The 12,469-nt window shown below is 37.6% G+C and overlaps 3 protein-coding genes across 3 annotated transcripts; 1 reads left to right on the forward strand and 2 right to left on the reverse strand.

Annotated features, from left to right (window-relative positions):
- Window positions 1-561: 561 nt before the first annotated feature.
- Window positions 562-5,146, reverse strand: LOC109474138 (glyoxylate/hydroxypyruvate reductase A-like). The gene is made up of 11 exons (XM_019774345.1): window positions 4,918-5,146; window positions 4,552-4,698; window positions 4,239-4,276; window positions 3,836-3,969; window positions 3,320-3,405; window positions 2,615-2,711; window positions 2,151-2,271; window positions 1,805-1,872; window positions 1,447-1,531; window positions 1,171-1,215; window positions 562-977 (listed from the first exon to the last, which is right to left on the reverse strand). The coding sequence occupies exons 1-11, from the start codon at window positions 5,033-5,035 to the stop codon at window positions 891-893; spliced, it is 1,026 nt and encodes a 341-aa protein (XP_019629904.1). The 5' UTR covers window positions 5,036-5,146; the 3' UTR covers window positions 562-890.
- Window positions 5,147-5,386: 240 nt separating this feature from the next.
- On the forward strand, window positions 5,387-8,840 carry LOC109474083 (Werner syndrome ATP-dependent helicase homolog). Its single transcript, XM_019774295.1, has 7 exons — window positions 5,387-5,499; window positions 5,837-5,982; window positions 6,695-6,846; window positions 7,210-7,279; window positions 7,892-8,018; window positions 8,315-8,416; window positions 8,733-8,840. Exons 1-7 carry the CDS (start codon window positions 5,389-5,391, stop codon window positions 8,820-8,822), a joined length of 798 nt encoding a protein of 265 aa, XP_019629854.1. The 5' UTR covers window positions 5,387-5,388; the 3' UTR covers window positions 8,823-8,840.
- Window positions 8,810-12,270, reverse strand: LOC109474315 (uracil-DNA glycosylase-like). The gene is made up of 6 exons (XM_019774605.1): window positions 12,167-12,270; window positions 11,529-11,638; window positions 10,920-11,131; window positions 10,508-10,555; window positions 10,096-10,268; window positions 8,810-9,673 (listed from the first exon to the last, which is right to left on the reverse strand). The coding sequence occupies exons 1-6, from the start codon at window positions 12,196-12,198 to the stop codon at window positions 9,394-9,396; spliced, it is 855 nt and encodes a 284-aa protein (XP_019630164.1). The 5' UTR covers window positions 12,199-12,270; the 3' UTR covers window positions 8,810-9,393.
- Window positions 12,271-12,469: the final 199 nt, after the last annotated feature.

Raw genomic sequence — 12,469 nt, forward strand, 5'->3', positions numbered from 1 at the left:
CTCTGATTGGTCACACTTGTGGTCTGATACGTTAAGTATGATCTGATTGGTTATACCTTATGGCGCGAAATTTAAAAATTTAAGCTCATGGCTGGGTATGGCTGGGTGCACTCACTCACTCACTGTCACTCACTCACTCACTGTTACTCATTCGTTCACCTAAGAAATAAATAGCTTAAACTTAAAATAAAAACTTGCCGGATTACAATTCTTGTGTCCACCACATTTACTATAAGAACTTCATCTGAAACAATAACAGATTAGCTCCAGATTAATTAGACATGTTTACTGCATATATTATCTCTTTTAATAGATGTCTGGAACACATGATAGGGTCAGTCATTTACATCATTTCCACCAACAGCATGTTTTCTAATATTCTGTTGCTATTCTGCTAAAAATGTATCTATACCCATGATATATGTATACCTCCATTGTCATACAATTACAATATTGAAAGAACATATACAGTTACCATAGAAGTATTGGTTTCCTTTAATACTTTGGTCTAGCCCACAGTTGATTTATACATGTACATGTATATGAAATTCATCCTATCAATGTAATCACTTATTGTAAAATTTATTTATTTTTGAGAGGACTTTTGTTTTGCATTAGACTCACCAGCCCCTGAGGTAGGGGACAATGGGTTGGCGGAAAAAACGGTCCAGTCTGGACTGGTTATGGGGTTTGCATATTAATCTGGACTAGTTAGGGTTTGACCCCTTTTGCACATTGTTGTGCCCCCTGACAGAAAGAGGTAGAATTGCAGCCTGGCACCCCCACTGAAGTGTCCCCATATATCCCAGTATGAAGCTTGTTGATTGGCTAATGTTCCTGCGCTAGTAATGTCTAACACAGGCTAATTTCCAGGGTGCACCAAAAGATCCTCAGTAGCCATTCTCCAAGTTGATGATGTACTTCAGCTCTTCCCCCTTCACATACCGCTGGTAGTTATCATAGAACATCTCAGCCACCTGTTTGGGAGAAAGTGAAGGGTACTGTAGAAGAACTGAAACCTGATTATTGCAAGTCTGTTTTGTCAAGAAATTAAAAAAAAATGTCTAGATATATTTTATTGAGGTATAAGACCTTCAATTTCTTGTTTTTTACTGTGCATTTATACTCAATAAGATGGAAATCAAGACTATTGAAGACATTTTGTCTTACCTGGGAAGGAATAGAGACAGCAGATACATGTGGTGTAATGGTCACCTGCAAATAACAAAAAAAAACATAACATCATTCAATTATTATTCATTATACAAATGGAAAATAAAACAACCAAAGCCCACTATATACCCATATGAAAAACCTACGCAGCGTGTATGTAGAATTTTTATGCTCACAAAAAAAAACTCTTTAAGTTTCAAATCTAAGAATGCTTGAATGCATGTTTCTTAAAAAGATGAATTTTACTTAAAAAGATGAATTTTACTTATTTACCTGAGGCATTTTCCACAGCTGGCTTGTGGCAGGAAGCGGTTCTGTTTCAAAAACATCTAAGATGGCATGTGAGATCCATCCAGACCTGGGAGGGAATTAAAATTAAGTATGGATCAATCTCAGCTAGTCCACGGTTTGAAGTCTACATTAAGTTTTTCAGTAAGACCACAAAGCAAATTGTGTGGATGACATCCTGTGCAGACTCCAAATCTAAAGCGATAGGGCGAAAAAAAACGAGGCGGGCCAAAAAACAAGATGCAATGCAATTCAAAAAAGTAATCATAATTTTAAAGATCTTTTGAGAAGCAAAAATAATATTTAATATTAGTAGTTGGCTTTGAAATATATGAGACATTACTGTATGGCGTTCACTATGGTCTCTTCACTGATGACATCTCCTCTTCCAATGTTGATGAATACTGACTTCTGCAGAAGAAAATGATTATAATATAAATCTGATTATTTCCTTTATTTCTACTCTAACCTTTACTTCTTTGCTTCATTTGACAGAATTTTGTTGCTTATGATGGACACAAATTTTGCCCTATCTGTCATCTTTGACAGACAAAACTTGGCGCGTAAAGAGATGGAAAGAATTGGTCAGAACACTTCTACTTTCACCTCTTTAAATACTTTCGAGGACTCGAAACATATGATATGTATGAGGAATGGCACAAAATTTACATAAAGCCAAAGAAAATGACCTTTTCTTTACAGCTTTCCAGTATGTTTCCATTTAGGAGTCCCTTTGTTTCAGCAGTGCTGGGGAGAACACAACAGATGTAGTCACATTTCTGCAGAACTTCTGGCAACTCTGAAAACTTTCTGGGCAAATAAAAAAGAACAACAGAAAATATGAGTAAAAGGCAATTGATGCAGTACATTGAAGTTGTGAAACAGTTTTAATGTCATCATTCTATGCTAAATTCAGAAAGGTAGTGGCTACATATGTATGCATCATGTTATGATTGGCAGGCTGTTTTCACTTGATACTAAATCTAGTTGCCAACAATGCTGTATGCTGAATACACTGATTGCACCAAGGAAGTTAACCTCCTTGATTGTACTACTACTCTATGCTAAATTTGAGTGGCACAAAATAAAATGCACCTGGCATTTGAATTGCTTACACTCTAAGAAAAGAGGTATATGTATTGTGTGTCCTTACCTGTAATGGTCCACATATGGTGATCGCTTGTCTTGACTGAGCTCCCTCCTGACAACACCCCACACAGTCATACCAAAGGTCTTACAGTACCTCGCAACTGAAACATACATGTAGAAGGTCACCACAAGGTGGAATAGTGGTCTTTTGATTAGGGTTTTAGATTTGAATCCCTAGCAGGCTCCAAAGTTGTTCCTGTGGGAAATGTGTGGGGTCATGTGGTGTAACGGCAGAGCATTCAGTTCAGAACCAAGCAAGAGGTCCTGAGTTCAAATCCTGCCAAGTCACACCAACTTCTGCCCTTGGGAAAGGCACTTTACACAACTTTCTTCACTTTGCTCAGGTGAAAATAAGTATGCCAGAATGATCATTATCATGATCGTGGCCATTAAAGGAAAACCAAAGGCACTTTAAACCTAATTGATATTTCCTCACTTGATTCTGGTGAAAATATGCCTAACTTCAGTTAGACATCATCTCAAATGTTTGAAGAGAAATGCACTTCGAGCACAACACACTTATAAAAAAGAGTCCATCCTGGCATGAGTGGATCAAACCTTACAGTCCAGTCTTACATGTATATGCAGCTTGTACCTATTGTTCCTACAGCTTAGTCTTATGCAGCAGCTTACTTACTGTACAAAACTGGTCTTCACACCAAAAGGCAGCTAACCAGTTACGCAAAACAATCAAACAAAATATACCCACTGTCTTTCCCAATGTCTCCAACCCCCAAAATGCCAACAGACAGCATAGTCAAAGGCCGGTAGTTGTGAATGTCTCCAGCTCTATCCCTGTACAGGAGGCAGACACATCTGTAATGACTTAACTTTTAACATACAGTGAATTGCATACATCTACCATGTACCGAGTGGCTTCCTGAACCTCTTCAGACCATGTTTGGGGGTTAGTCCTGAGCCTGGTCATCCATACGTACACCCAGGACTATAGGAAGGAAGTTAAACCACTCCATTGTCAATTGCATTCTCACCTCAAACAATTGCATTGTAACACTGTTAACCCACCAAAACTGTTAATCGCAATCTAAACTTTCATACACAGTAACTTCTGAGGCCAATCTTGTTTCCAAGTACATTGTACAACATGAAGTTTGTCAGCATATTCAATTTAGCCACTATTGTGTTCTAAAGACGCATCTCTAATTATTTCTCATATACTTTTTCAATGTTATGATATGGAATGCAAAATAAAATTATGACATACCATACTCCGTTTCTTTGGTTTTCCCACTGTTTCTGAGCTCTCCTCTCTCTATTGACAATGTTGGAGATGACATATTCAGCCATCGCTGGTCCAAATACTCCACCAAACCTTGTCAGGGTGTAGCTGGGAAGAGGCTGTTAAAAAAATAACAACAACAAAAAAAATGATTGAATGTAAGCAATTTACAAATTTTTCCTAATCCATGACTAATTTTTGCTTCACGATAATGTCACATATATATAGAATGCTACATGGTATTTATGTCATACCCATCCAAGAAAACAGACATTTAAATGCGAAATGTGCAAAAATTTTGTGTATCTAAAAAAGTGTAACAGTGTCATTCAAATAATAAGTTGCACATCACTTGCACTCATCAAACTGAGCGTGTGACTGTCAGTACCTTTGTTTTGTCCAGATGTTTCAGCATAGAATCCACACCTATAACAGACCACAGAAGATATGTTACTTTAATACACTAATTTATATACAACATACATTTGTATGTAGTTCTGATACACATGCATTATACGGCAGAAGACATCATCTGAATAAAACACTTGGTTGTGTAAAAAAGAATCTCAGTCTTCATTCCGACACACCATTACATGTATAACTACAAAATACTGTTTATTTCAAGTATTTGACTTACTGAAGATTAAATAACATAATCTATTCTATACTAAACCGCTTCATATATCAGATATGTCATATACCTGCCCATGTTGATTGCACCCACTTGAGCTGAGGGAGTTTGTGCATGAGAGGAGGCATGAGGTTTGGGTCTGCCACAAGTATCTCTGCTTCCTGTAGAGCAGCCACATCCTCCGGGGTAGGAGCAGAGGGAAGCAAGCCGTAGGTGTCTTAAAGTTAAATCATGAGGGAAAGAAGTCAAACATAAGACTAGTTAAGGTAACATTTGTAATTATGTATACGTATGGCGACAGGAGTCTTTGCAACATAATGTAACCCAACACTACATGTAGTTACCATGGTGACAGACGTCTGGTTCAGGTCATTGACCTTAATTTGTTTGGAGAAGAAGAAGAAGAAATAGAGTTAGTATATATTCTGCAACTGACCGAAGTTTGACCCAACAACTTTGACGACCGCCATCCCAGGACACAGTTTGTGCAGGGATTCCTGTAGTGGTGCCGCCAAGTACGTGTAGAGGTGGACTACCGGTAGACGGGACGCCATAGCCGGACGTAAGATAGTGGTTCTAACTTCTGAGATGAAAAGATCTTGTCTTATGTGTCCTTTTTTTGGCGAAAATACCACTCCCAGATCAGAAAGTCTTTACAAAGGTTGAAGGTCAAGAGATTGCCTCATTAGTTTTTAAGGGGCGTTTCTTAAATATCAAAACATATGATATTACATGGCTTCATACAAACTTATCGTCAAAATATATGACATTAACAAGTAATTTTGAGGCTTGATGTTCAACTTTATATCGATATTTTTCGACATAGCCTTACAATGAATTACAAAATAAAAAGTAATTTTCCCCCTTTGTTCATATGTATTACTCCAAATTAAGCGGCTATTTCAAAATGGCGGAAGCAGACGAACAAGTTGACACGAGCGACTGTGGGGACTGTGGAAAGGCGAGAAAACAGAAGAGAAGGTTACCAGAATGGATGAAAAACGTCGTTGTAGACAAGGTGAAGAAATGAGACCATTAGATGTGGTGTAGTTCGACCTAAGAATCTTTGACAGTTTGATATTTTTTGTGTTCGAATGTTCTCAAGCAAGTAGCTGCTCACTGAGATACTAACAAAAACCCAAACCTCTGCTTGGACTAAATTGGAAGCTCCTTGGTTAACACAGTTATGAAGTTCATAACTTTTGAATCATGCAAAATCATGCACTGTCATGATTTTTATTCCTTTGAATATTGCATAGGATTTTGAATTATTATGTTTCATGATATTATTTGTAATCATCATGGGCAGTTATTATGATGACATGGACACTAGCTTTATTCACATTTATACACAGGATCATACCAAAATGAAGAGAAAACGGGGAGGGGCACAGAAAGGTCAGACGACTCTTGTTACAGACCTCCCTGTCCTGAAGTTCACTGGTAACATCGTGTATTGTTATCAGAAAGATGACTGTTCGTTTATGTGTGAAGACATCATGTAAGTATCTTCTCATTGCTTTTTCTATAGGCTTTTCTGTCTTACTAGGCACTAGTAGTAAATTCATATTAAACAATCATCTGTCCATCTATTCATGCATCCGTCCATCCACCTACCCTTCTTTGCACCCATCCTCCCTATCATCGATTCATTCATCCATCCATCCAATTGTGAACACAGGTAAACATGCCTGTCCTTGGTGCTGAACACCACTCACACACACAGGCAAGCATAGCTGTCCTTGGTGCTGAACACTATCCACACACCAGCAAACAGACCTGTCCATCTGTACACAGGTAAACATGCCTGTCCTTGGTGCTGAACACCATTCACACACAGGCAAGCATAGCTGTCCTTGGTGCTGAACGCTATCCACACACGGGCATATAACAGGGTAACATCAGCTCAGGAAAAAGCACAGAGTCAGACATGCAAAAATAAAACATAGAGATGCAAAAAGAGATGCCTGAGGTGGGCAATTGGGAAGCTTGCCAGAGCATCTCCAAAAAGGCACTTTTGGATGCCTGTACAGACTCAATTTCTCAGTCAACGTGATTGAAACTTCAAGTGACTATATTGTATGTATACTTTTGTCATTTGGTCTTTAACCCTTAATACATTCCTCTACCTTCTTTTCTCCTAATACTAGTAATAGTCACTGGAATTACCAGTACAATGTATCATTTTTGTGTGTAATTATGTTTCCTTGCAGGAGTAATTCAACATCTGGCCCCAGCTGTGTAGTAGGGTTTGATATAGAGTGGCCTGTGACATACACTGCAGGGAAAGAAGAAAAGACAGCAGTACTCCAACTCTGTCCCTCTCACAACAACTGTTACCTGTTCCACCTGTCTTGTATGTCTGGTACGCACATCAATATAAGGTTATTGGCTTGTTTGAATGAAAGTGCAATGTTTGAAATGTACAACTTTTATCCATAGTTGTTCAATCCTTGTTCAACTTCTAGATCTAGCTGGTAAAGTGTCCATTGAACTCCATTCAAATGATATTTTGTATCTTGTCAACTTAAAATCTATTGTACCCTTGTATCTTAGTTACTTACACTACGTATTTCATTTTCTTTACACTTTGGACTACTGTATCACATTGTAGTTAAGAGTATGCAATACAAAACACCTCTCCATAGCTATATATTGGCAAATGCATTATTGATTACTGTAAAGGATATTGTTTTCTTATTAGCCCTTTTTATTTTATGACATTTAGGCTTTCCTGGCGGATTGAAGAAGCTTCTTGAGACTGAATCGATGAAGAAAGTTGGAGTGGGCATCCAAGGGTGAGAAAGCATCTCGTTATCACAAATTGCTGCTGAGATGTTTTCCTGGCTTTCTTTCAGTGTAAAATGAAGTCTCATTCTCCAATGAAGCAATTCACAGATTGAAAGTCTTGCTTTTTTGTTTGGAACATTCTTTGTCCATGAGAAGCTCAAATTGGCCTGCAGTATAAGGCCTAAGAAAAAAATGTTGTGTTTCCTGTTTCCTAACTGACCCTAGAAAAAACTGCAGACCATAGCCCTTTTTTCGTGTGAACCTCTGCAAGGGACATAAATTTTCAAGCTGGCCGACCTTTTCTTATTCCATGATCTGACACTTGACTGTGTGATGAAAGTCATGAAGCGTTGTACAATTGGGTTTTCAACATTACGTTGAAAATGAAAGTGTCCTTCTGCAAGTTTTACTTTGTTAAACTGTATTGTATAAGTTGCATGACTAGAGATCGACAAAGTCTAAAAAAAAAAAAGAAGATAATCCCTACATACCGACCCTAATTTTTTTGAAGACTGAAACAGGAAACGCAATATTTATTTTCCTAGGCCTAAGACAAAATATCTTACAAAGATACAGTTTACATCATTTTAAGCCACAGTGTCTTGTCTTGTCCTTGACAGAGATGTGTGGAAACTGTTACGAGACTTTGACATACAGATGAAGGGAGGGGTGGACCTCTCCAACCTGGCCAATCAGAAAACTGGCAGTGCAGAAATATGGAGCCTGGATAACCTCTGCAAACATGTGGTAACTTCTTGTTCCAATATTTTCTTTGTTAGTACATGTAGTACTAGTAATGTATTTTGAAAAAGAGAAAGTCATACTTCTTTTTGTCAAACTCAAATAGCATTTTTTTATTTAATTCTTCTGAAATCAATGTACAAGGATTCTAACTGCTGCATTAATATTTTGCACACATTATATATAGAGAGAAAGTTTACTAATTATTAACCAGGAGACTGACTGTTGCTAAACATTAAAAATTTTTTTGAAATGGACCAGTCTAACACAAATGATGTCAATGACAAGTTGTTCTTGTTTAGTTAAAGCAAAGACTGGATAAAGACCCAGGAGTCAGGAAGAGTGACTGGAGACAGTACCCTCTCACCCCTACACAGAAGCAGTATGCAGCAGCTGATGCTTATGTACGTGCCATACATTGTAATTTCCAAAATTTGTCATGTTTACCTCCGTAAATGGAGGTATTGTTTTGAATGTGTCTGTTTGTTTGCTGGTCTGTGTTTGTGTGTAATGTATTTTCCATCTGCTGGTCACATTTACCACAAAGTGACAGGAATAAAAGTTAAGTAGTACTTTATATCAGTGACTCACCCTAGTTGACACACAATTAGCTTCTCTAAATAAGTAAACTTCAAAGTCGTTCAAGGACTTATTAAAAGTTGTTGTCCAGACAGTTCCATCTAGTTTTATAACCCACCAATTATGTTTTTTTTTTTTCAGGCCGGTCTTCTTCTGTATAACAAGTTGACACAGACACGAGGAAAAGGTAATACTGACACAATGAAAGAAGCAATATATAAAAGGCAATAAAAACTACAAAACACATCTTTCTGACAAACAAGTCATTGTAAGGGAAGTGAGTGACATTAAAATGGATTTAAGGTAAAGCTAGAGAGTTCTTTGTTATGCTTGAAAGGGACACATTTTATTTAAAAGAAGTGCATGTGCATGCTGGTCTGATGTACATGTACTAGTACTGTTATGGCTGATATTTCAATGATGAGACTGCATTGATTTTGTTTGTTAAAATTGACTTGCTACATGCATACAGCAATCTCCTCGCCATTCATAACAGTGTTAATAACAATCTAATATTTGTTCAATATGACATGATAATATAATAGTTTCAATTGGTACATACATGTATACATGTACATACATGTATATGTCAATCAGATGTTTTCATCTCTATTTCTTTTATTTCTATAACCCTGCAGCTATGTATATTTTGATATTTGACATCTCTCAGATATAGATATGATTGTATACAATGTATTTTTTTAATGAATGATAATTGTAAAATTCTGACTTGATGAAAAATACCTTAAACACCATTCAGTGTACACCATACAAGTGAATTTACAGTACACAACTTAATGAATTACAATGACCAGTCTACCTCTTCTTTACCGAGTTCCTTCAAGGCAGAGTTAACCCTTGAGAAGCATTTGCAGTCCTTGAACTTGCTTGCTGACAGTGGTGAGGGGTGGGCAGTCTTGACCACACGGTGTTTGGCCTGGTCCACTAGTTTCTCCTTCTTGTGAGCGAACCCTCCCCACAGAAGGAACACCACTCCCTGGGTGTGGTCACTCACAACCTTGATGGCAGCGTCTGTAAACTTCTGCCACCCGATCTTAGCGTGGGAGTTTGGTTTGTGGGCTCTGAAGAACAAGACATGCCTACCTTTACATATGAGTTGAAACAAATTTGAGTTAGATTTGAGTCAAATTTACCTGAAAACTGCCTTTATATAAGAACTTAAACAAATTAGAGTTAAATTTTAGTCAAATTTACCCCAAAACTGCTGACTTACTCCCTAACTACTAACATAAGTCAGCAGAACACCAGCCAACCATTTCTGGACCTCCCGACCGATCTCCGAATGTTTTATTTTAATTTTGAAACATTCGGCTGACGTAGCAAAATAGTAGCATTCATCATTGAACACCATCCGACTTTGCACTGACCTACCCCCAACTGTTGTTGAGGGGGTCATTCGTCTAGTGTTTGGGAGCCCAAATGCATGACAGGTCTCTTTAGTGTTCAGTAGTAGGGGAAAAAATGATTTGACTCCCTTGCTTACTGTACAGTTAGAGTAGCATTCAGCAGCAGGACTCCCTCCTTGGCCCACTTCTCCAGACAGCCGTGTTCGGGCGCGGTGAAACCTGGGATGTCTGAACTCAGCTCCTTGTAGATGTTCTTAAGGGACGGGGGGATCTTCACACCGGGACGGACCGAGAAGGACAGTCCGTGGGCCTACGGGATTATACAGTTCAAAAAATTGATAAAGACAGTCATTGTGTGGATGCATAAAGAAAATTTTCTTAGCCTGTATCATTATAATGCATTCTTACTAGTGTATATTGATTGCACTGTATGAATTATACCAGGTATTGTAGGATTTGTACTTTACCTCTAAGTTAGATTCTTATCAACGATGGACAATGAAGACAAGCATCATAATATTATGTACTATTAAACGACAATAGTCTCACCTGGTCAGTGTCATGATAAGGGTCTTGCCCAAGGAGAACCACCTTAACCTGAAGCACAAAATACTTCCCATCTAACCAATAGGACTTGGTCAAACCATCAAAAACATGCAACAGACTGAAAGAAAAAAAGGATTGTCATATTGTTTCTTTTCAATTTTCAATCAACATTTTGTATAGTGGTCAATCCCATATCCTGTCCATCTCTGTCAAAACGTTAAGATGCAAAATAAAATAAAAAACTATGGCAAAAATATTTGACACACGTAGCCACTACCTCATTGGTCAAAGAATTAATTACCATGCTCCCATTGGTTAAAATGCTAATTGTGATGGACAGTCAGGTTCAGTCTGCTCTTAATCTACATGACAATAACATACACAAAGAAATGCACCCATGGCCCTTAATACTGACCTTGTCCAGTGGTGTAAGATTAAATGCATTGAAAATAAGTTCCTTTGGTGGAAATATTTCCTCTCCTTTTGAATAGTCAGCTGACAAGGACTCCTCGATGCCACTGAAGTAATCCTTCTCAAATTCTTCCTTCAGTTTGTCCCTCCATGTCTCATCTTTAAGAAACGACGGCAGATTCAAGGAGCCACCAGATGATGCTCCAGTTGTCTTGTCTGAAAATAACAGTCATTTTAGACCTGGCTTGTTTTCTTATCTGTCAGTGAATGTTTTTGTTCTAGTGTAAATTTTTTGACTGACAAGAAATCCACTAATCCCCAAATAGCAAACCACCAGTACTGGTATGTGACTGTCAGCAACTGTGCTTACAGTCTCATTTCAGTAACATTTCAGTAAAGCAGCATAACAGTCCCAACTGCATGACAAGTAGCAATTCCTTATGAATTATTTTGACTGATTGTTACTGACAATAGCTTTCTTGACATGTACATTTTTGTACAGTACTGACATGCTACTGGCTATTACTGTACTGCTACTTTAAGATTAGACAAATTTCACCTTTTACACTCAGTTGAAGTTGGTTCAAGGAGTCAAATATAGAGACATAAATACCTTTTCTTTTAGAGTCATTCTTCTTTGCTGCTTTAGCCGTCGAAGTTGATTCCTCTGGAGCTTTTCTCTTTCTGGGAGGCATGACTTTTGTGTGCACCTGTTTAAAAATCCTGGTAAAATGTCCAAGGGTCTACTTATATTAAACAATACATATATGATAGATACAATGTACAATATGTAATGAACAGACTGTCATCAGATAAATGTACTAAACATAAATTTTACAACAGCATGCAGATGAAGAAACGTATTCCCAGGGGACTTCTTGTTACAAGTAGTAATGAATAATTCAAATATACTCTGTCCTTGTGTCCTCAAACACAAAACATTGATATGTAGATCTATCTTAAAGTTTATGCCTTACAAGCATATAACGTTAAAGATAACAGGACTAAACATGGGCATTAAAAACTGTTTAAGAAAAATGATATGCTACAAGTTTAAAGTGTGAAAATTTGACTAATGCACATGTAATACTATACAATCTATATGACAAGGAAGTGCATTAAATTAGGACGTGGTCAACATTTACCCCCAAGAATTATTTAATAATCTCAAGACAACATTCTAGGAGATGAAGACGATCACAGTATTCGAGAATGACAGATATTCATAATAAAATATTAAGGACCGCAAACCTGTATGTTCTGCTGTAGCTAATAAGTATCATAAGCGTCTGTTGCTAACACAGATGTACATGTACATAGGCAGAGGTCAATGTCCTCACCTTACCTGCAGTCCACAACCTTTCAACCTGTATGGACTGAGACACTTTATAATGGGGGTGCCTAAAGTGCTATTCCTTATGTAATCTTTTCACCCTAAAAAAAACCAAAGGGCCGTATGGTCTTTTCCAAACACGTATCATATGTGTGTAAGGTCCTAATATTCAGCAGAAATCCATGCTAAATCCATGTAAAATCCATGTTAACATTTTCATC

The sequence above is a fragment of the Branchiostoma belcheri genome, unplaced genomic scaffold (assembly GCF_001625305.1).
Source record: "Branchiostoma belcheri isolate BF01 breed outbred unplaced genomic scaffold, Haploidv18h27 scaffold30, whole genome shotgun sequence".
Taxonomy (NCBI): Eukaryota; Metazoa; Chordata; class Leptocardii; order Amphioxiformes; family Branchiostomatidae; genus Branchiostoma; species Branchiostoma belcheri.